At 39.4% G+C, this 23,563-nt stretch overlaps 1 protein-coding gene and 1 long non-coding RNA gene across 3 annotated transcripts; one reads left to right on the top strand and one right to left on the bottom strand.

Moving 5' to 3' along the window:
• Nucleotides 1-6,478: 6,478 nt before the first annotated feature.
• LOC124125191 lies at nucleotides 6,479-10,882 on the bottom strand. Its single transcript, XR_006859592.2, has 3 exons — nucleotides 10,073-10,882; nucleotides 6,927-6,996; nucleotides 6,479-6,775 (listed from the first exon to the last, which is right to left on the bottom strand). It is a non-coding gene; the product is annotated as an uncharacterized LOC124125191 (long non-coding RNA).
• A 25-nt stretch (nucleotides 10,883-10,907) lies between these two features.
• LOC125377454 lies at nucleotides 10,908-15,442 on the top strand. Of its 2 annotated transcripts, XM_048390964.1 has the most exons (5): nucleotides 10,908-11,356; nucleotides 11,482-11,559; nucleotides 13,745-13,801; nucleotides 14,194-14,451; nucleotides 14,658-15,442. In XM_048390964.1, exons 1-4 carry the CDS (start codon nucleotides 11,353-11,355, stop codon nucleotides 14,397-14,399), a joined length of 345 nt encoding a protein of 114 aa, XP_048246921.1. In that variant the 5' UTR covers nucleotides 10,908-11,352; the 3' UTR covers nucleotides 14,400-14,451; nucleotides 14,658-15,442. The 2 variants fall into 2 exon arrangements, 1 of the variants encoding a protein (XP_048246921.1); XR_007219652.1 differs by lacking the exons at nucleotides 10,908-11,356; nucleotides 11,482-11,559 and adding an exon at nucleotides 11,798-11,914.
• Nucleotides 15,443-23,563: the final 8,121 nt, after the last annotated feature.

Raw genomic sequence — 23,563 nt, forward strand, 5'->3', positions numbered from 1 at the left:
GAAGTCTGCGCACCCTCCAGAACCAACTACAGAATTTGCAAGATCTTGGCACCATTTTGCAGCAACAATGGCATCGTCTTCTCAATCATGTGTTCACAAGCATCACACGGTCCATGCGGAGGCGTTGTGTGGCAGTTGTCAACACACATGGTGGCCATACACGCTACTGAACTTGTGTGCCATCAGATTCTCGTGCTTGGGACTTATGATTTAAACTGTTGATGTTATTACCGAATACCGTAGGTGCTTGGAACAAATTATGGCTACCACTGTTAATTAAAATCCTTCTTTGGACATTAATGATTAAAAATTACCTTCTCTGATACATTTGTCCGTTGTATAACATATATGGGATTACTTTTAAAAATGTGAAGTTTTTAATTTGACTCAGTATATCTTGATGAGCAGAAAGTGGATCTGTCACCACAGACTGCTACTTTTGGGCAGTCAGGGTTTTCAGACAGGAATTCGCGGTGTTATAAATCAAGAAAGGATAGTTTAACCCCTCCTAGTTATAATTCAAACATTTCTCAGCCCTAATGCTTTTATGCACGTCAGGTCACCGTCTTCTTGTGGTTCAGATAATGAGGAGGTTTTGTAGACCAGTCATCAAAATCTGTTGTGGGAGAGGACAACGTACCTTTTGTTAGTAAAGGTTTTGTGTGCGCTAAAGGTGACAGTTCCCATTACTGTCAATTACTGTTTTGATGGATACTGATGCTCTTCAAACTCTGATTTTGGATGGTATTTTGCCACTTTCTGAAGAGTCATCAGCTAACTCTGAGGTTTTGTTAGAGGGTTTATGCGGTTTCACTAGTGCGTCTCTCTTGTGAATTTGAAGACAGATTTGGTGCCTGGTTTGATTAAGATGGGGGTTGTTGAAACTCTCCTTGTTGAAGGTGTAGGCTAGCTTTTTGGGAATGATTTTGGATGGGGAATATGTCTGGCTGATCCTGTTGTTTGTTATGAGCCTAGCACTTTAGAAAGGTTGACAATCTTGAAAAATAAGTTCCAGGTAATTTTCCTTCGTGTGTTGTTACTCTTGCTATGGGTAAGCAAATTCTTTTGACACTGATTCCAGTTATGATTTGGTTCGCACTTTCATGGATCATTCTCGACCAGTCTAAGTTTCCAAGGGAGAGTACTACAAAGTCTGACAATGTGGCTGTTGTGGAACCAGTTCTGGGTAAGGAGCTGTTGCTTAAGTTACAGGGGAAGATCTTGAACTCAAATTTTTTCTACTAGGCACTATGAGGCTCCAATTTCCCATTATTTCAAGGATAGCATTTTCATGGGCAAATGAACCCTAGAAGTTTCTGATGATAATGAATGGAACATTTTTCATAAAATTGTTCTTCGAAACTGACATATTGTTTTACCCTGACAGTTTATTTTCGTGTGAACAAAACTTGTGACAAAATTCAAACCCATTACTTGTGGCCTAATTTGCGGCATGATGTGGCTGAATTTGTAACACCTGCCATGATTGACACGCACATGTACATAAGCATGCCTAACTCTCATTCAACATGCAAGAGCATCAACGGGCATTCTGTATGGAAGTCTGTTCAACTCACTATCTATCTGCACAAACGACCACAACCGTAAGGCATGTCTTGGTCTGACGAGTTACTTGCACTGTGGCCACTCCCAAGCCACTCATAAGTCACTCATAAGATCATTTAGAATTGACGCAATGTCGCTATCTCCGTCCCATGTAAATTCTTTAACAAAAATATAGGGGTGGCTCGATAATTTTATTATCGTCTTCGCCATGCTTGTGGTTTTGACACAGAGGTCCATCCATGGTACGACCCGGAATATGTAGATGGCGTCATAGACAATGATAAATACAAAATCCTTTGGAATAGACCCGTATACAGCCTCAGGTTAATCCAGGCCAACAAACCTGATCTTGTCCTTTTTGATAAATCCAATGAAATCATTTATATCATTGAATTTTCTGTCCCTTTTGACAGTAATGTGATTGACAAGATTGAGGAAAAACATGGCAAATATGCAGACCTTGCTCTCGAAATGTCATGCTTGCATCCCAAGTACCAAGTTGTCCGACTCCCCATTGTTGTTGGTTTACTGACATTGGGAGAGTACCCGGGTTTGCAACCAGGAATACAGCCCTTCTGACAATCTGGGTAATGCAGAAGGCTGCAGTGTTGGGGAGTCTTCACATTCTCCGAAAAGTTTTGGGTGGGTTTGACTAGGCAGCACTTCCTGGGAGAATTCACATTCGCTGTCTGGGCTGCTTGTAGAGGGGTCAAGTGCTCTGAGCTGATGATGAGCCAAACCAGCCTGACTGTGCCAGGATCACCCAAACCCTCTTTGCTGCATTTTTTTATTTTAATCTGAATAATAATAATAATAATAATATATTAAAGTGTCATGTGTTGTAATAGTGATACATGTGTATAGGGATGAAGGCATATGTAGTTGCCATGGTGCTTAGCTAACGATTATGCCGCCTGCGCTAGAGTAACGCCTTACCCACCCGGGAGCCCTCTCGTAAATGTACGCACTCATGATGTCAGAAAATTGCATCTATCCGCCTCTCTCTTCATCGTTCATTTCAGCGCGCTCTGATAATTTATCCGTCACATTTACACGCTCACAGTTTATAACACCCATTTTATCCCAACCCTGAAAAACTTTCACGGTTACATTCGCTACATGTACATAAAGGGGCTTTCAACCTCAAAATGTTAATTCGTGCATATATACACATGCACAAAAGTTAAGCGCCACCCACCATATTTGTGAGCTGTTACTTTTGGCACTTAATGATGACTATTATAACGAGATGTACGATTGTTATAAGCCTTATATGTAAACCTCATGTGATGCAAAAGTTGTCGCAAAGTTTATCTTGTGTCCCAAAAGAATATGAGCAGAAAGGAATTTTATGGAAGACCAGAAATTGAAGGATTAGAAAACATTGAAAAACTTTTTTTGTAACTGTCATGATATCAGCAGACCATATCAGGTGTCACATAGACACCCTAGGGAGTGCAGAGTCTATTGCAAGACAGAACGTCAGTAACGTGTGTATGATCCACGGACATTGACCACAGCTTCAACCCTACGCCTCATACTCATTACAAGTCGTTGAATGCTTCTCTGAGGCAAACAGATCCATTCTTCATGAAGTGTGGCTTCAAGTCCAGCGAGATTTTGAACTGGGGTATCACGATGTCTGATTTTCCGGCCAAGAATGTCCCAGAGATGCTCAATCGGATTAAGATCCGGACTACAGGCCGGCCAAGGAAGAGTGGCAATAGCTTCTTGACGCAAATAAGCCAAAACTGCCCGAGATCTGTGTGGTCTAGCATTGTCGTCCGTGTAAACAGGTCTTGTCTGAAGAGGATGGTTGTCAAAATGAGGGACTACCACTTGACGAAGAACGGCATCTTGGTATTGATTGCCATTCAGGTTTCCAAGAATTGTCACAAGCAGAAGTTTGCAACCGAAGGAAACAACCCCATATAATGACAGACCCCCCGCCATATGCTAAGGTCTTCTGGATGTTCCTTGGTGCAAAACGGGTGTTACGTTGCCTCCAAACACGTATTCGACTTTCAATAGTTCGTAGCAGCATTCGACACTCGTCAGACCAATGGATCCTTCTCCAGTTGGCCAAGTTCCATCGACTATGGGCACGACACCATATCAGACGATTCCGCATGTGCCTCTCAGTCAGTTGAGGACGTTTTACTGGTCTTCTGGCGTTATAACCAGCCGTTCTGAGGCGACGCCTTACGGTCATCGTCGAGAGTCTCTGATGGGTAATCCACTGCAGTCTTAAATCTGTTGAAGTGGCAAATGGATTTCGTCTGACTATCATGAAAAGACGTCTATCCTCTCTGTTAGAGGTCTTCATTTGCCTACCAGACATGCCTGTAATTGACATCATTGGTTTGACCATGTTTGACAATCAAACGAGTGATAACACTTTGATGACGACCCATTTGTCTTGCAATGGCCCTGCATGACATGCCAGCATTTTTCATGCCTATCACTTGCCATCTTTCAGCGTTCGTTAACTTTCTCCTCACCATGTGTCTGAAACTTGAATTTCACTATTTATAGGGTAGGGGAACTGCAGCAACACGTAAAGCACGCTTTCCTTGTGGTATCTGGACACTTTTTTGTTCATGAAACTATGGAAGCCTAATTCAGTCATTCATCATCATATTTCGTATTTCTGATTCCCACACGTGAAATCAAAATACTATGAATATGGTGGCGCTTAACGTTTGTGCATGTGGTTGGTTGGTTAGTTGGTTGGTTGGTTTGTTGTTTAATGCCGCACTCAGCAATATTCCAGCTATATGACGGCGGTCTGTAAATAATCGAGTCTTGGCCAGACAATCCAGTGATTGATATCATGAGCATCAATCCATGCATCAACCAAGTCAGCGAGCCTGACCACCCGATCCCGTTAGTCGCCTTTTACGACAAGTATTGTCACCTTTAACGGCAAGCATGGGTTGCTGAAGACCTATTCTACCCCGAATCTTCACGGGTCTCTCGATCCCAAATGCAATGACCTATGCACACGCTTAAAATGCCTTGAGACAGCATCTCAATGAACAGACAAAATGTCAAATTGTGGGTACACATTTTGGACACGGTGAACCTGGCATTTTTAACAATCCAAACCAATAATTAATACTTCGTTTAAACGCAACCATATAAAATGGATAACTACCACATTCTCCTCGTGCGACATGATAAGCGCGCGCCCACACACACACGCACGCACACACACACACACACACACACACACACACACACACACACACATATATATATATATATATGACTGTTTTATATATTTGAGTGGGGGGGGGGGGGGGGGGGGGGGGTTGCACAGAACCCATCCAAGAATATCTTGGACGTACAAACTCAGGTCCACACTTCTTGAGTGTGCGAAAGCAACAGGATGGCCAGACATACCACGTATAAATGGCAAATTACTGAAGCAACATTTGGACAAAGCCATGCCAATGTATGCATACCTGACAGAGCAAAAGTTCCTGTGACATTGAATAAGATTTAATGCAAAGTTATGTTTTTTACCCAATCTGAAACAATTTCGGTTTGCAACAGATAAAAGACTCCTGTAAGTGTTCAATTGGTTTAATTTGCCATACTGACTTCGGAAAATGCGTGATTTCATAAAAAAAAACAATGAACATGCCCAACTGTCAATTTACAAATCAATAGCGTGTGTGTCCACCTCTGATTGCGATGCAAGCAACCCATCTTCGTCTTATGGAATAGACCAGGCGTCGCACAAAGTCCTGTGGGGTATCTACCCATATCTGCTGGAGCATGTTTTGAAGTTCCTGGAGTGTCTGTGGAACATCTGGTTGACGTCGAAGGCGCCGATCCATCTCATCCTACAAGTGCTCTATTGGTGAGAGATCAGGGGAGCGAGCCGGCCAAGGGATGACATTCACGTTGTTTTGTTGAAGAGAATCCAGACCAAGTCGAGCAATATGAGGCCGGGCGTTGTCATGTTGAAATGCAATGCCTGGGTCACGACTACGAAAAAACGGTAGAACAACAGGGCCGATGATCTCGTCGCGGTAGCGCTGTCCATTGAGATTTCCCTCTACCACTATCAAACGGGTCCTCTGTTTTGCTCTAATCCCACCTCATACCATAACGCTGCCGCCCCCGAACCGATCTTCTTCCATGACACAATGACTGACGTAACGTTCACCTCGACGTCGGTACACTCGAATGTCCATCGCTGTGGCTGAGGTAAAAAGGAGACTCGTCAGTAGAGGTAGTATTAGTAGTTGTATGTACTCGGAGATTTAACGTGCGCTTTCCGCATGTAATAAAATACATTTAGCGTATCTCGCACACGGGGAAGCACTTATACTATTGGGGGAAAAAAGGCGTAGTGAATAAATAAAGAAGTGCAACCAATAAATATATAAACTTTACAGACCTAATCTAATAAAGCTAAGGGGTTGGGGTTTGGCTGGGTGGGAGAGGGTAATAAAAGAATAACAATAATAATTAATATGGAAAAGTTTGGGCATGGGTGGGTGGGAGGGGGTCAAGCGTGGGAAGGCACGGCGTCGGCTGGCGAGCTGGTGTGGTGGCTGGTCCCGATCCTTTACTGCTTGATCCCGGCCAGAAGCCTCCTGGCTAGTACAGACTAAGGCAGGGCGGGACAACTTAGGAATGGCCAGGAGTCCGAACTTGACCACACAGAAGGAAGCGAGCTACAAAAACATGTTTTATATCACTGGAAAGCTCTCGAGGTGACGAATCCAAATAATGTGTGTCCCAGTGTGTTCACGTGTTCATAAGCTCAAAAATTGGCTCAGAAAATGCATTACTGCAGAAATTTCTGGCCGAATTTTTTTTTTCTGCAGAAATTTCTGGCAGTATTTTTTTTTTCTACAGAAATTTCTGGCCGAATTTTTTTTTTTCTAAAGAAATTTCTGGCCGAATTTTTTTCTGCAGTAATATTTAGCAGAATTATTTTAATTCAGGAGAAATAAGATTCAATCATTGGATAGTTTAACCTGGAGTTGCTTCAAATGACCTTCTCCTCAAAACAAACATTTTTAGTTCACATGATTACAAGCAATAAAATAAAACTAATTTCGTGAGATATTTAAAAAAATTGTTTATTCACATGCTATATTACAAGACAATTTCTTGGGAGACTTTGCACTTTCATTCTCATGAATGAGTCGTATTTTCTTGGGTGAGGTGATTTTTTCAGAGATGGGTCCTGTCACAAAAGAAAATAGATGTATAGATGAGTGGATCCATATTGTCTAATATAATGGATAATGGCAGCCTATACGCAGCTAGAGTTTAACTTTACAATAGAGCCTGCGGAATAAAATGTATTATGAATGTAAATAGTGTGCTTTACTTACGTTTTCTTCTCAACATACTTGAAATGAATTCTTTTTTTCGTCTGGTCATTGAAAGCTATGTGCACATATTCTGAAAAGATATGAAAAAAAACATTAAAATGCTTTTCATTTCAGTAATTAACACATTCCACAAGCTTTAGGCACATGAACAAAGTAAGATAAGTGAGGTGAGTTGAAATTGGGTTGAATGTCGCGTCCAAGATAATTGCACTTATATAGCATGTGCGTGCGTGCGTGTGAGTATGTGTGTGCGTGCGTGCTTGTACTAGTCGTCTGCATCTTCCGTTTTGTATAGGTCACTCCATCAGTTGTCAGTGACTGCATACTTGTGTAGGGGGCACTCAATGTTCACACTGTCATGAAGCTGAAATTATATAAGGGTGAGTATACTGCGAAAATTAAATTGGATTAATTCGTTAAAAGAGACTTATGTATCATGTTTGGGAGAGGCATTCAGATAAGCAAAATTTGCTTGTTTGCCAATCCCTCCACTTTATGGAAATAAATATGTTTATATCAAGAGACTTCTAAACCATAACCGAACTCAAAACTAACCCCATGTGTCGTAAATGGGTGCTCTAAAGTAAAAGGATGGTTAACACGTGTTTCATTGGCAAGGGGTACTCAACCCTTATGATCGGAAAGGGGGTCCAAGGACAAAGGAGAGACCAGACCTACTATCCAGAGGGGCCAGCCTGGTACAAGACTTAGTGTAAAGCTAGCCTAGTCTATGTCATCAGCAGCTGGTCACTGCGGCGGAATGTGGTTTTGGCGTTGCTGTTCAAGTTCGAATTTCCGATAGGCCTGTCTCCACTAAAAAAAATAGATAAATTTTCGGACAGCATAATCTGGTGTCAGATCTTAAAAAAGTTCCGAACGACTGTGAAACCATGGTAAGAAGTATTATTATTATTGAAGCAACCTTCCCAAATGTGTGTGCTGCATAAGCCGGAGTGGTTCCCCTTGAATTTCCAAAATATGAATCGACAGACGAAACGAAAATTAGTTCGCTTGACATATCCAGTTGGGGGGTATTCTTTTTTAGTTTGGTGGGAAAATGATATGAAACACTGGGGTCTGACTGACTGATATAGGAGATTTGACGTGCGCTTTCCGACTGTAGCGTATTTCGCATACGGGCCTGGCCGGACCATTTATTGTATTCCGAAAAGGGTGAAAGTGATGTGTGCAACCCAAGAGGGGGCTTTTAGGGGTTGCTTATATTGAAGTTTCTGGAATTTTTAAATTTGGAATAAATGCCGAGGTGGGTGGAGGAGGGACTAAGGGAGCCGGGTGAGGTGGGTGTTTGTATGTTTATTGGATTTTGGATTGGTAGATTAATTAGTTTTTAGATGCGCTTAATTAGGTCTGTTTTGATTAGGAATACGCCTAGGGCCTTGAAGTTTTCTAGTTTATTTTGAGGGTTTAGTATTTCATCTAGAGTAGGAACCTTATTTAGATTGAGGGTGGTTTGTAGTGTGGTTCTGTGTGTTTGGTAGTGGGTGCAGTGGATGAGTGCGTGTTCTGTGGTTTCGGGTTGTTTGCAGTGGGGGCAGTTGCCTGTGATGTGTCTTTTAAGTTTTTTTAGGTGGTTATTTAGGTTCGTGTGTCCTGTTTCGAGTTTTGTAATAAATCTGTCAATTTTTTTAGAGAGGTGTAGGATTTCAGGTTTGGCTAGTGGTTTTCTGAGCACTTTTTTTGATTTGGCTATTTGAGTTTTGATATTGATTATGCTATTTTTTGGTTATTTTTTGATTGTTTGCACTTTTAATTTCTGATTTTGAGATGGGTAGGTTTAGGCTTATTACTGGTATTTTGAGAGATAATGTAGCTGCTTTATCGGCGCTTTCGTTGCCGTAAATTCCTACGTGGGCGGGGATCCACAAGAAGGTTATTTGTTTGCCTGCTTTTTTTAGGTCGTCGGAGCTTTTAAGTATTTGGTTTATTAATTTAGGTCGTTTTTTGGTATTTTTGTTTTGGAGGGCTTTTAGTCCACTAAGAGAGTCGGTGAGAGTTAGGATTTTATTGTTGTTTTTAGATTGGGGCTGCCCAAGTACTAAATATATCATACAATTATTGAAATACCCGTATACTTTTTGTGATTGTCGAGTGACCCTGTGAACAACCAACACCCTCCTTTTACCCCCCCCCCCCCCCCCCCCCCCCCCAAGTAGCACGCTTAAGGTTATCAATATATTCGATAACATACTACTTAGATGCGAACTGTTTAATTGACAGCTGCTGTTAATTGGTAACGGTCAAGCCTCAGTGAATTTGCATTGGGAGTGTGTGTGTGAGGGGGCGTCTGAAGGTGGATTCAGTCGGAATAAAGATAAGATAATGATCTCATAAATTTTATTGAAGGCTTTGAAAGTTTAGGATCGGCGAGACCGTAACACAGAGTAATTAACAAAACGATCACGTGATCGTGGCGCTGATAGACAATACCAACCGACCACGTGCGCGAGACAATGTATCACCGTATGAAGTGACAATACCCGAGGATATTTAATTGCCAAGTTGGCAGGAAGTCTGGCGGCACGGCACGTAAACATAAGCGTTTGGGTATTCTAAATTGTCTCAGCACCAGCTTTGATGGGGCAATAAGAGAAGATGATATATATGTTTATTTTAGGAAAACATTAATACAACAATTTGTTATATTAATAAACATTGGGTCTATAAAGTTATTTATATCTAAATATTTCTAACGTTATAAATAATAGAAAACTCGCATGTAAATTATCAAAATACTGCATGGATTGGTATTTTGTAATTTTCCGTGTTTTCACTTTCACTGATCACCACAGGCAAATTCATGGTAACATAGCTACACTACAAGTGTCGCCATACAGCTACAATAAGTTGCCCAATGTACATGTAGACAGTATACAAGTCGCAATAACACCATAGGGGATGGAGATATCTCCTTTTGCGTATTTTTTTTATCAAAAGTGGTAGAAATAAATACACTAAAATTAGACTCTTACAAAACGCGTTTCGCATGGCAGCAGAGCCAAACATTCACTGTTTGGAGTACAGGTTGTTATTTGGTTGTTGTTATATGAAATAACCGTGTTACCAAAATTCCACGTTCTAGGGTCGGCGTTTCCAGAAATAAAACAATAAATATTTTGACGTCTTACCTGTATCGTAACTGCAAGACGGTAACCAGACGCTGTAACTCTGCTGACTGCACGTGGTTCGGGATCTTTGCTGTGGCTGAAATAAAGAGTGCTATGTTTTACAGAAAGAGACCACGTTGCTTGTGCCATTGTGCAAAGACATTGTGCGTAGGTAAGATTCTGAATATACACGAATATATAAGTCACGTGACAAAGAAGGTATTTACATGAAAGATATTTCAAATCTCGATGTTAGAGACCTTGAGAAATGTAGATTTAACTGAATCCAATCCGATTTAGTGTTACTATCATTCATTACAAATGGATAATACGATATTGCATTATAGAGAGGGTAATTATAGCTACCTGAAGGAGCAACCATATGTCCACTCTTTGAAGTTGCCGCCAAACCGGACGCGTTATTGTAACTTGCAAGAACGCTGTGTACACAGCTTCTTTCTAAATTTGGAGAAGCGTAAGTGTGGTGAAAGAACAATATGAATGTAAGTCAGGCATGAAGTTGCACGGAGGAACCAACGTGAGACTTTATAATCACATGGTTGTTCATATATGTTGTTTAATGCGTGATAGGTATTACCGCTTAAAAGGTGGTTTTGTATTTATAATAAAAACTGATCGTTTACATTTAACATAGAATATAAAAATAGTTTTGTCTGGGTAGCAACATAACTGTTGCATAGGGTATGTTGTTTAATGATAATACTATATGAAAATTCCTCGAGCCAGCTGACTTACACTATGGATAGTGTACAAGACAACAGTTATAGAACATCACGTGATAAGGTTGATGGAAATGGCAAAATATTTATTTACAATATATGTGTTTCCAGGGGAAGGGCCTGTTACAAAGTCTGTGTCTAAAAAAAAGTAAACTCGCTCCTTGTCGGACAAAACTGAATGTAATTAAGTTAACTACCTATGTACATTATCAGTGGAGTACTTGAATTAATATCAAATTGTAACCCGAGATGCTGGTGCCACACCTTATTACGTGACCACCCAGTGATGCGTGAACACTCAGGGGCATGATATACACCCTTGTGTTTGATTTGATATACCAATCAGCCGTGGACGCCCGACCATAAAAATGGTATATATAGATTTAACCCTAATCAGGTATCGTTAAATATCGTTAAATCGTCGAGAACGTTCTGTCAGACGATCAAACGATAACTATTCAACAAGTCGGTAAATCACATCGAAAACCCAAGTTCTGGTCGCAGTGAGAAGCTCTGGATGCCTTGAGGAGGGTTCACCAGCTCTGCTTCAACAACGTTGACATGGGTAAGGCATTTTATTCTATTTTTGTACACCAAACACTGTATATATCTTGAAGAACCTTTGCCTTCTGTTTGGATCATGGTTTCTTTATGAACATATTCACTGAACATGTTGCTACCCTATTACAGATCTTACCAACGTCATCAACAGTCAAGGCAGACATCTTTCTTCAAGAAATCTGCCCAAAAGGAAAAACACTGAAATTGGTAAGTAATGCTTATGTGCAATGTCGTTAACTATAGTTCATTTATTGCATCGGCACTATTAGGTAGAGTTGAGCTACGAACGCGAAAATAAACTGGTACGGCGAATGTAGGGGTGAGGTACTCAATCGGCTTCGTTGCGCTGGGTTTTTTTACCACCACCGACTGTGTTGCCAATTTAAATTTCGTTTCGGAATCAAAGCACGGTGCATGTTTTTTTTTTATCAAAATGTAAACATGAGCTAGGAAAGGAAGAGCGGAAGAGCCAGGGCTCTGCGAACATACGCGGATTGTGTAGCCTTTATATATATATGGCTTCGCGTGGCATTATATTGGTGTTACATACGTAGTATACCAGGTAAGTGTTGCCCTCGTTGCCCACAGGGCCATGACTTAATTAGGGTGCGAGTTGGTGGGTGGCTCGGTCTACTCGGTGGTGCTAACAGTAGGCGTAGGGCTAGGCAAGTTTACGAGACATACTCTCGCGTGGACCTAGTGATAGAACCCTTTCTTCGTTTTGAGAGGACATGTCGATATCGAATTTCGCGAATTTTCTTCTCGAATTTCTGGGCAACAATGCAGTTTACCGGGCGCAGCCCGAGGTCTACCACCCGCTCAATTACCGCGCTATAGTGCCACGCTGTCTCGTTATACCGTTACCGTGCCTCACGCTCTGGTGACTCTCGCTTCACGATCCAACACCCGTTTTCGGTCTTAGGGAAACTTACACATCTTTACAATCAAACACCCGTTCTCGGTCTTAGGGAAACTTACACATCTTTACGATCCAACACCCGTTTTTCGGTCATTAGGGTTAGCTGGCTTTGGGCAAGGGTTAGCCATAAATTCTTACTTTTTCAAGCGTTAATTCAGTTAATCCTATTGGTCGGTCATGTTGACATAAACAATTGCGGGTGTGGTTTCAAGAAAAGATGAATGGGAGAGCGGGCCGTGACGTCACACGCATGCGCAATTCATTGTTTACTGAATTACACATGCATGTCAATGGCGATTCTAATGACCTGTTAAACGAGCACTGATTACATGTGATAGCGCCTGTGGTCCAGTGGTAGAGCGTCGGCTAATTAACGCATTAATTAGCAGAGCCGGTGAGTCGGCGAAGCGCGTTCGAGCCCCAACAGCGCTAATTGGATCTGAAAAAGTGCGCCAAATGTATGCCATGAAGACCAAAATTTATAGAATCTGTCTTATACCCACTCATAAATGCTGTTCATTTAATAACTGCTTTACTAAAACTACTTAAGTTCATTCTGGAAGATCTGGAACGATGGAATATGCCTTGTATCTTTACATGAAAAAAAGATTTCTAACCTAGAACGGGTGTTTGATCGTAAAGATGTGTAAGTTTCCCTAAGACCGAGAACGGGTGTTTGATTGTAAAGACGTGTAAGTTTCCCCAAGACCGAAAACGGGTGTTGGATCGTGAAGCGAGAGTCACCAGAGCGTGAGGCACGGTAACGGTATAACGAGACAGCGTGGTACTATAGCGCGGCAATTGAGCGGATGGTAGAGCTCGGGCTGCGCCCGGTAAACTGCATTGTTGCCTCCTTTCCAGTTTCCAGTGAATTCTATGCTTGTCTTAGGAGACTAACAGTATCGCGTGGTCAGGCTCGCTGACTTGCACTGATGCTCATGATATGAATCTCTGAAATGTCTGGTCCAGATTCGATTAATTACAGACCGCTGTCATATAGGTGGAATATTGCTGAATGCGGCAGTAAACAACAAACCAAACCAAAACATATATTACTGTCTACATATCCTATTGGTAGGGAGTTATGTAGATTCTTATTTCGAAACCAGTGGAGCTTAGTATCCACAGTGCACATATATGGGTTACGTTATTGTAGTTTGTCCAATATTATTAGTAAAGGATGTAATGGGATTTGTTTTGTAATGGGATCGTGCCATGTATGTCCAAAAATTTGTTTGTACATTATATTTGTAACACACGTTTAGAAGGATAGAAATTTATCTTTGTCTTAGCTAAATGCTTGGTACGGGCCTGTTGAATAAATTCAATGTTTGTCTGGTAGGCTTGTCTAATTTTGGAGGAATTGTGGATATTTGAGAATGGAAATTGGCAATTGTTATGTTTGTATGACTATCCAATTACATTAAAGTTGCAATTTATGTATTGTTCAAATATTTATTTGGTCATTTCCAGGACCAGTAAAGCTGCAAGACTTTGTCGGCCAGTCAAAAGTGGACGCTGCAATCCAAGGTATCACTTTTAGTGCTATCATGAAGATAGTTATCAATGAAATTATTGGTATATGACTCCACATACAATATCATGTATAGCATATTTATTCCTTGAGGCTATACTATACAATTCAAAGTAAATGCTGAAGTCACATGTGGTTAATATTTTTATAATTTATGTAAATTGTTTTAAACCACATTAGAATTGTTTTGAAGCAAGTATTTCATGTCCAGTTGCTCATCCTAAGTTTAAAAGAATCTGCACACAATGTTGAAACTTTTTAAATGCACAAGATTGATTTTTCTCTCAATATTCTCAATACTCAAATCAGTATTCTGTAAAAATAAACAAGTTTTGTACAATTTGATTTGTTTTCATAGTGATAATACTGATGTAAATACTATTTTCAGGTGAAACTTTCTTTCTCATGGTGGGGAACACGCATGAAGATGTGGATCAACCGTTTAGTGTATTTGCAAGGGAACTTAGACAGAAGCCTGCAACAACCCGCGATGCCCTCCTTCAAGATTGGGGACATCCGGACACCCACCACCAAGCTATCAGACTTCAAGCCCTTCATGCCTGCCCCAAGGGAAGCAACAACCCTCCCAACTAAAGTTCAAGAGGCAATAGAGAAGAACAATGAAAAACTGCAAAAACAATCAAAGGTAATTTCAATAAATATTGCATTTCTTTTGAAATATGTATTGTGATGTGTAATATTAGGGTTAGTCAGCGTTACTTAGAATATGTGTAATGTGGGCAGAGAAACAACCCAACTTCATGAGGTTACTATTTTTGCTTTTATTGTATAGATGCACTGTGATTTTAATTATGTTCTCATATTCTTTACATTTTTTTTCTTTACTTTCAGATCACTCTGACAAAGCACCGAAGACAAGCGTCAGTATCAGAACAATAAAGAAGGAGCCGCAAGTTTTGCTGAAATGAACATATTTTTTGTCTAAGCTATGTGGCTGAGATATTGCCGAGGATTGCATTGCAGGAGTTTTGTACTTTGTATGTTTTTGTTTCTTAGTAAAGCTGTGTATTTAGAATTGTATATATATATACATATATAAGATGAGATGTGCACAATTAAATTTATGAAACAATATATGCAGTTATATTGTAAAATCTTGGTTGTGTTCTATTTTTTTCCATGTCTGAAGTTAAACTACTTTCAGAGTACCGTATATCACATGTAGGTTGTTTCTTTGAATTCCAACTGGGGATTATATATTTGGTTGGCCCCATGGAATAATTATGAAGTTTATTTTTTGAGAATCACATTCACCTTTAATGTTGTACACTTCAAAGTCGTCAAAAGGCCATTGAAGATGGTCACTGAAATTCTCATAATAATTTAGATAATTATAGGGTAAGCTCAAGGTTCAATGATTTGCATCTGTCTAGTATACAAAGGTATGAGGCCAACATGTTGTTCCATTGTTTAATTCGAGTGACGTCAACTTTTCTTGATAAATTTGGTAAATATAATACCAAGATAAATATCTTCAATTGCTGAATTCAATTTAAACTTTCCAAAGATTGATGGTTGAAATTACTGCAGAAAAAAATTCTGCCAGAAATTTCTGTAGAAAAAAATAATTCTGCCAGAAATTTCTGTAGAAAAAAAAAATACTGCCAGAAATTTCTGAGAATCACATTCACCTTTAATGTTGTACACTCCAAAGTCGTCAAAAGGCCATTGAAGATGGTCACTGAAATTCTCATAATAATTTAGATAATTATAGGGTAAGCTCAAGGTTCAATGATTTGCATCTGTCTAGTATACAAAGGTATGAGGCCAACATGTTGTTCCATTGTTTAATTCGAGTGACGTCAACTTTTCTTGATAAATTTGGTAAATATAATACCAAGATAGATATCTTCAATTGCTGAATTCAATTTAAACTTTCCAAAGATTGTAATCATGTGAACTAAAAATGTTTGTTTTGAGGAAAAAGGTCATTTGAAGCAACTCCAGGTTAAACTATCCAATGATTGAATCTTATTTCTCCTGAATTAAAATAATTCTGCTAAATATTACTGCAGAAAAAAATTCGGCCAGAAATTTCTGTAGAAAAAAAAAAAATTCGGCCAGAAATTTCTGTAGAAAAAAAAATACTGCCAGAAATTTCTGCAGAAAAAAAAAATTCGGCCAGAAATTTCTGCAGTAATGCATTTTCTGAGCCAATTTTTGAGCTTGTGAACATGTGAACACACTGGGACACACATTATTTGGATTCGACTCCTCGAGAGCTTTCCAGTGATATAAAACATGTTTTTGTAGCTCGCTTCCTTCTGTGTGGTCAAGTTCGGACTCCTGGCCATTCCTAAGTTGTCCCGCCCTGCTGTAACTACTTCCATCAACTATGTCCAAGTCTCGGAAACGTTCTTCCAGAGACCATATAATAATCTATTACATGGTCTCTGGTTCTTCCAAAGAAGTACCTGATAACATCGCGGAAAACAAAATTTTCAAATAAAAAGTGATCACTCTTTCCCGACATGACCTGATGAAGAACATTGATGGCGACGGAATCTTGCAAGAACAGACTTCCAGATGTCGAGTGAGTGACCTACCCATAACTATTCTGTTGGAGATCGTCCCACACGAAACTTTGACTATCAAGGATGAAGACCAAATGGAAAGTTATGCTGTCTCCTACAGTGAAAGATCCGTGAAGATTCCAGGGTAGAATAGGTCTTCAGCAACCCATGCTTGCCGTAAAAGGTGACTATGCTTGTCGTAAGATGCGACTAACGGGATCGGGTGGTCAGGCTCGCTGACTTGGTTGATGCATGTCTTCGATCCCAATTGCGTGGGTAGATGCTCATGATATCAATCACTGGATTATCTGGTGCAGACTCGATTATTTACAGACCGCCGTCATATAGCTGGAATATTGCTGAGTGCGGCGTTAAACAACAAACCAACCAACCTACAGTGAAAAAGGAAGGCTGCAAAGACTTTGATGTTCTCCCCAACATGCAATACTCAGAGGCGCTTGAAAAGTCGACTCACATGACTTTCCAAGGACAAGGACAATCCAAAAATAATCGGACCTTCAATAAAATTAAATTCTTCAACTGCAGCGAAGATGACATCATTGAAGAAGACGACGAGGAGGATGCATAATCGATGACACAGAGTCTGTCTTAGGTGAGTAATATGAAACGCATTGATTTTTCACGGATTTGTGTATCTCTTTTCTCTTTTTTCTATTTGTCCACCTCATAACGTGTGTGTGTGTGTGTGTGTGTTTGTGTGTGTGTGTGTGTGTGTTTGTGTGTGTGTGTGTGTGTGTGTGTGTGTGTGTGTGTGTGTTTGTGTGTGTGTGTGTGTGTTTGTGTGTGTGTGTGTGTGTGTGTTTGTGTGTGTGTGTGTGTGTGTGTGTGTGTTTGTGTGTGTGTGTGTGTGTTATGCATATCTTTTATGTTATGTTATGCATGCATTTTTTTTATTTTTATTTTTTTTGTATAACACAAATTTGACTAAATAATGACTAATATGTTAGAATGTTTATCTTCTGTGAAAATAAGTTTTCCTTAATACTTGCTTCTTACATTTACACGTTAAAGTAAAATGAAAAAAGAAATTGAATTGTTTGATACATACTATAGCCAATTCCCGGGCGAGGTTAATCGCTTGCCTGCGTCCTTATAACATTAGAAGCCCCTCACTGCAGAAGATATAGTCTGTTTCTACAGGATGAATGCATTTGTAAAACTTACGTTTATTTTTATAATATTTTCCAGGGAAAGTCTACAACCACCCCTCATTAAGAAGTACACACTGGGAAAACGAAGTACACCATGGGAAAACGACGAAGTGTACTAGTTTTTATTAAAGTGAGATAAAGTAATATTTTGTTGTGTTATGTCTGTTTTCACAGTGAGGGAGACGGTAGAGTCACGTGACACGTGTCATACTCTCAATCTTCCATACAATGGACTTGAAATCAAAGTGGTGTTACAAAACAGTGCGGTTAATGTTTAACATTAAAGGTTTCTTTCAAAAAAAATGTTATGGAATTAAGATGACAAAGAGAAACCTTTAATGTTAAACATTAGATTACTACCTTAAAGTTCTGAGATGAGATTTGAAACCGTAGTTCCGAGTGATACAGTGAAACTAGTTGGTAATAGTCCATCACTAGTAGTCTACCACGTAGTGCAGATACTACCTTGTAGTTCTGAGTGATTTTACTTATTTAACTTTTGAAATTTATACTAATAACTAAAAATATGTTTTGGGTTGTTGTTTTTTAGATAATCAACAACGATGGTTTATTTAGAAGAACAACCCTTAATCGTGAGTATTATAAAAAAATAATTTTTCATGACATACAAACTTTTACCAATCGCCAATAGTCAGAATTATTCCCAATGACGGATTGTACACTAGAGCTCCAGACATTACCTATAAAAAAAGATATATGAATATGGTAATTTGTAAACCTACCTGATTTAACACAAATGTTGGAATATCCTTTGAAACTCCGCAATCCTGATCGTCGCCTCTCCAGAAATAATTAGTTCTATGAATTCTTTAATTTCACTAATATCTAAAATTGTAATTTGCCCACAGTTCCTATTCTGTATTGATAGAGTTTTCAACTGTCTATCGCAAATGAAAAGCGTTCCACTGATAGTCCATATCAATTGTGCACAGAATTGAAATTACAAGTTCTTTAATGGATGAAAACTGCGAGTTCTGACAAAAAATAGATTAATATATCTTTCAACTGACTCGACACTTCGTAGTCTAAGACGTGGTTCGTTTGAGGGCTCTTTCCAATGCTTAACCGAAAATGTGTTGTTGTATCGTCCAAGATTAGTGTGAAAACAATATCTTGCTTGTCAGATTTATGTTTTGAAAAAGATAGAAAGAGTGAATGGTTAAACACAATGGTGGGTAGAACCTTGTGAAAATTTATTATTCATACCTGTTAGAGATGAGAGGGGAGGTCTTACTGTGTCAACTTTGATTGTTGTACCGTGGTGTTGGCAACTATGCAAGGTTTTTTTGAAGATAAGAAATTCAATGGGATGAATGTAGAGAGTAAAAATTAATATTTGCTATTCTCGCGAGATTAAGTACACCCATGTGGTGGTAGCATGTTTATCATGATAACACGATAAAAAGAAGTATGGTTATGAGTTTATATGAGTGTGAAAATTTTATACTGAAGTTTATTCGACATATTTTGAATGAATCGTGTTGAATTATCCAATTACAAATGACACGTAGGCTATTCGAGCGAACGCTTTAACCACTAGGCTACCCGACCGCCCCCCATGTCAACAGAGGAGGTGTGTGTGTGTGTGTGTGTGTGTGTGTGTGTGTGTGTGTGTGTGTGTGTGTGTGTGTACGTGTCTGCGTGTGTGCATGCGTGTCAAACATGTTGTGACAAGATGGAATGAATGTTTGCTGTGTTTGCTAAGGTTGGTTGGTTGGTTTGTTGTTTAACGCCGCACTCAGCAATATTCCAGATATATGACGGCGGTCTGTAAATAATCGAGTCAGGACCAGACAATCAAGTGATTAATATCATGAGCATCGATCCACGCAATTTGGATCGATGACATGGATCAACCAAGTCAGCGAGCCTCACCACCCGATCCCTATAGTCGCCTTTTACGACAAGCATAGTCGCCTTTTACGGCAAGCATGGGTTGCTGAAGACCTATTCTAACCCAGAATCTTCACGGGTCAAAGTATCCACGGAAACGTACAATTCCATGAATTCTCTCACGGATTGGAAATTGAAAGTATCCCAAATATGCTGAGCAAAGACAGTCTTCTTTGGAAACGGTTTCTTCTGTGAAAGAAGAATACAAGTCATCGCGACTTGGAAAGTTTGTTTCATCTAGTTTTTCGGAACTGTCTACATATTCATAGAAATAAGGCAGTATCCTTGTCAATAAATCCACATGGTGGGGATAATTTTGAGCCAAATGCACAAATTCAATTTGACCTTTGTCTCTCAAATTGTCGGCCAATGTTTGCAAGCTGTTGTTTAGAAATTTAAAAGAGTCCACAAAGCGTAGCTGATCGATTTGAAACATGATGAAGTGTTCGGAATTTTGACCTATGCACGTTAATTTTCGATCAGAAAATAATTCGGCAGCTTGAAGGATCAAGGATTGTCGTATCTTGAAGCATTATGACAAATGACATTCACAAATTTGGATTCGTTGTCATTGACATGGCATTGATTGTGACACAGACCTCTGACACGACCCGTCAAATGATCGTGATCGATGTGTCTCTTGTCCTGTCAAACTTCATCTCCACAAAGATAGCAATGGGTTTCCAAATCTAAAGCTAACTTTTCCTCACGTGTCAATTTCATGGGAAGTGGGTGATTTAAAATGTCCACGATTCGATCGTAATCTACCAACACGTGTTCCATAAAATGTTCAGCAGCCCGATCCCCGCTATAGGTTCTCAATGGGAAAGAGTACAAGTCGGGTTCCCTGCATATGATTTGATAACTGTACCCACAGGGAAGGTGCTCTTGACCATGCTGACTTTTCCTCACTGATGTCTCATTATGTTCTAAAAGAGCCAAGACCGACTCGAAATCACAATAGATCATAAAGGGGGCTTTCACCATTTTACCATAGTGACCCAACCCAAATTTTCGTACATTTTAATTCGTTGAGCTTTGTGGTGACAGTAGGGTGCGTGCTTTTGCAATCTCTCTACAGATGTGAAAGTCCACAAACACTTTCGACAAATGAATTTATTTCATTTCTGATCAAGGCAGGCAAACTAGTAATTATGTTTCGTTTCCGGAGCATAACTCAGAAACCGTTCAATATTTTTTCCATGAAACATTGCAGGTCTGTCAAGTACGTGCTGAACTGGTGCCTTTTGCTATTTAGATTTTTAGAAAGTTTTATTATTTACGTTTCCATGGAAACAAAATGGACTTAGATTCTGTGAGGGTAGCGTTCGTTTCCAGGGCATAACTCAATAACCGTTCAATATTTTTTCAGGAAACTTTGCAGGTCTATCAGGTACATGCTGAACTGGTGCATTTTGTTATTTAGAAATTTTAGAAATTTGAATTTTTTACGTGTCCATGGCAACAAGATGGACTTAGGTTCCAAACTCTTCTTTTTTTACAATTTTCATTACAAGTTCCACCTCGGTTAAAAAAAATTAGGGTTTGTTTAGATTTAATTATGTCATAAATTCTGCAACAGGGGCGGGGAATATAGCCACGTTAGTGGCAAACTCTTGTTATAAATTAAGCTAATCATCGTTTGGACAACTCAATCCTGATAGATAGGAAAATGTATTAAATATAAAAACGAATAAAGTATTACAATAAATTTTCTAAATAACTTTCTGAATTATGCGTCTTATTACTGCAGCAGCCTTTTCCCATCCTCATATCACGGTTTAGCAGTGATATCAAAGGCGAGTAATGCCGGAATATTCTAGAAAAGTGTCCTGAAAACGACTAAGTTGTCCTTATTGTCAATACATGTACTTCAATATTCTGTTAACAATGTTTTTTCTAGCTTTGAAGAGATCGAATCCGTAGCACATGAAAAAACCCTTTTTCCGCAAATATTTCGGGACCTGAAGAATGAATCGCTGTCGATGTATACCAAGATACGAATAATAAGGAACAATTCTAAATATGTAACATTGGTTTAGGAATTCACGGTTAATTTCTGCGTTATTCTGATCAGAAACAAAATGAATGTTTGACCATTAAAAACAACAACAAAAATAATATTCATACAATTTCTTTTTAATTTCAATGATTTTAACTCATATTTCAGTGGTATCATCCTGCGATATGGACAACTATATAAAAATACAAATAAACAAGATCGTAATGAGTTATGACAAAGATCAAATTTCGAACCACTGTCTCATTCCCCCTGGCGAGATATCACTATGACACTAGATACAACCAGATATACCTCTCAGCAGACCCCTATCTGGTTCTATCTGGTGAGATATCACTATGACATTAGATACAACCAGATATAACTCTCAGCAGACCCCTATCTGGTTCTATCTGGTGAGATATCACTATGACATTAGATACAACCAGATATACCTCTCAGCAGACCCCTATCTGGTTCTACCTGGTGATATATCACTATGACATTAGATACAACCAGATATACCTCTCAGGAGACCCCTATCTGGTTCTATCTGGTGGGATATCACTATGACACTATATACAACCAGATATACCTCTCAGGAGACCCCTATCTGGTTCTATCTGGTGATATATCACTATGACATTAGATACAACCAGATATACCTCTCAGGAGACTCCTATCTGGTTCTATCTGGTGATATATCACTATGACATTAGATACAACCAGATATACCTCTCAGCAGACCCCTATCTGGTTCTACCTGGTGATATATCACTATGACATTAGATACAACCAGATATACCTCTCAGGAGACCCCTATCTGGTTCTATCTGGTGGGATATCACTATGACACTATATACAACCAGATATACCTCTCAGGAGACCCCTATCTGGTTCTATCTGGTGATATATCACTATGACATTAGATACAACCAGATATACCTCTCAGCAGACCCCTATCTGGTTCTATCTGGTGATATATCACTATGACATTAGATACAACCAGATATACCTCTCAGCAGACTCCTATCTGGTTCTATCTGGTGATATATCACTATGACATTAGATACAACCAGATATACCTCTCAGCAGACTCCTATCTGGTTCTATCTGGTGATATATCACTATGACATTAGATACAACCAGATATACCTCTCAGGAGACCCCTATCTGGTTCTATCTGGTGGGATATCACTATGACACTAGCTACAACCAGATATACCTCTCAGCAGACTCCTTTCTGGTTCTACCTGGTGAGATATCACTATGACACTATATGCAACCAGATATACCTCTCAGCAGACCCCTATCTGGTTCTACCTGATAAGATATGACTATGACACTAGATACAACTAGATATATCTCTCCGCAGACCCCTATCTCGTTCTACCTGGTGAGATATCACTATGACACTAGAAACAAGGTTTCCTTTCTGAGGGATCATTGTGGAGGTGATGTCAGATGCCTTCATCATTGTCTCTCGTATGTGGTGAATGAGGTGAGCAGGACGATGTTGCAGATCAAAGGGCACTGTTAAAGATGCCTCTAGCCAACCTGATGACATTTCAACATTGCTTAACAAGTACCTGCAATAGAATAATAATAAACAGTAAATTATATTGTAGTAGCTAGTTACTTCCGGCTTTCTTTGCACATAGCTTTTCGTGCGCTCTACTGGCTGGTCTAACTGGTCCGTATCGTTTAGCCACGTGGTTGAGAGCTTGCTTATAAACCTGGAAGTTAAAGGTTCAATTCTCATTTGGAGCCCTCCACTGGTGGAATTTCGTTAAATGGGTGTTTTATCTTTGTAAATTTATCCTGCTATTTCAATATAATTATCTATAATTGAATTATTGTTTACAAGAATCTCAATATCTCTCGAAAACCAAATTACAGTAAGGATCTTACATTTCAGGACTGTCTTTCATTTTAAGAATGTCTGAAAACAAGGTTTTTGAAATGTTTTGCCTTCCTTAATTTAGTGGGATATTGGAAAACATGGGGTGGGTTGACCACACAGGAATGGATTCAGTTAAATGATGTGATAGAGCCAAACAGCCAGATAATGAAGTTGGAATGGAGTTGCACAAAAGAAAGAAATCCCCATAACCATGCAGGATGTTCTAGCCTAAGACT

The sequence above is a fragment of the Haliotis rufescens genome, unplaced genomic scaffold (genome assembly GCF_023055435.1).
Source record: "Haliotis rufescens isolate VD_foot unplaced genomic scaffold, xgHalRufe1.0.p SCAF_9, whole genome shotgun sequence".
In the NCBI taxonomy this organism is placed as follows: Eukaryota; Metazoa; Mollusca; class Gastropoda; order Lepetellida; family Haliotidae; genus Haliotis; species Haliotis rufescens.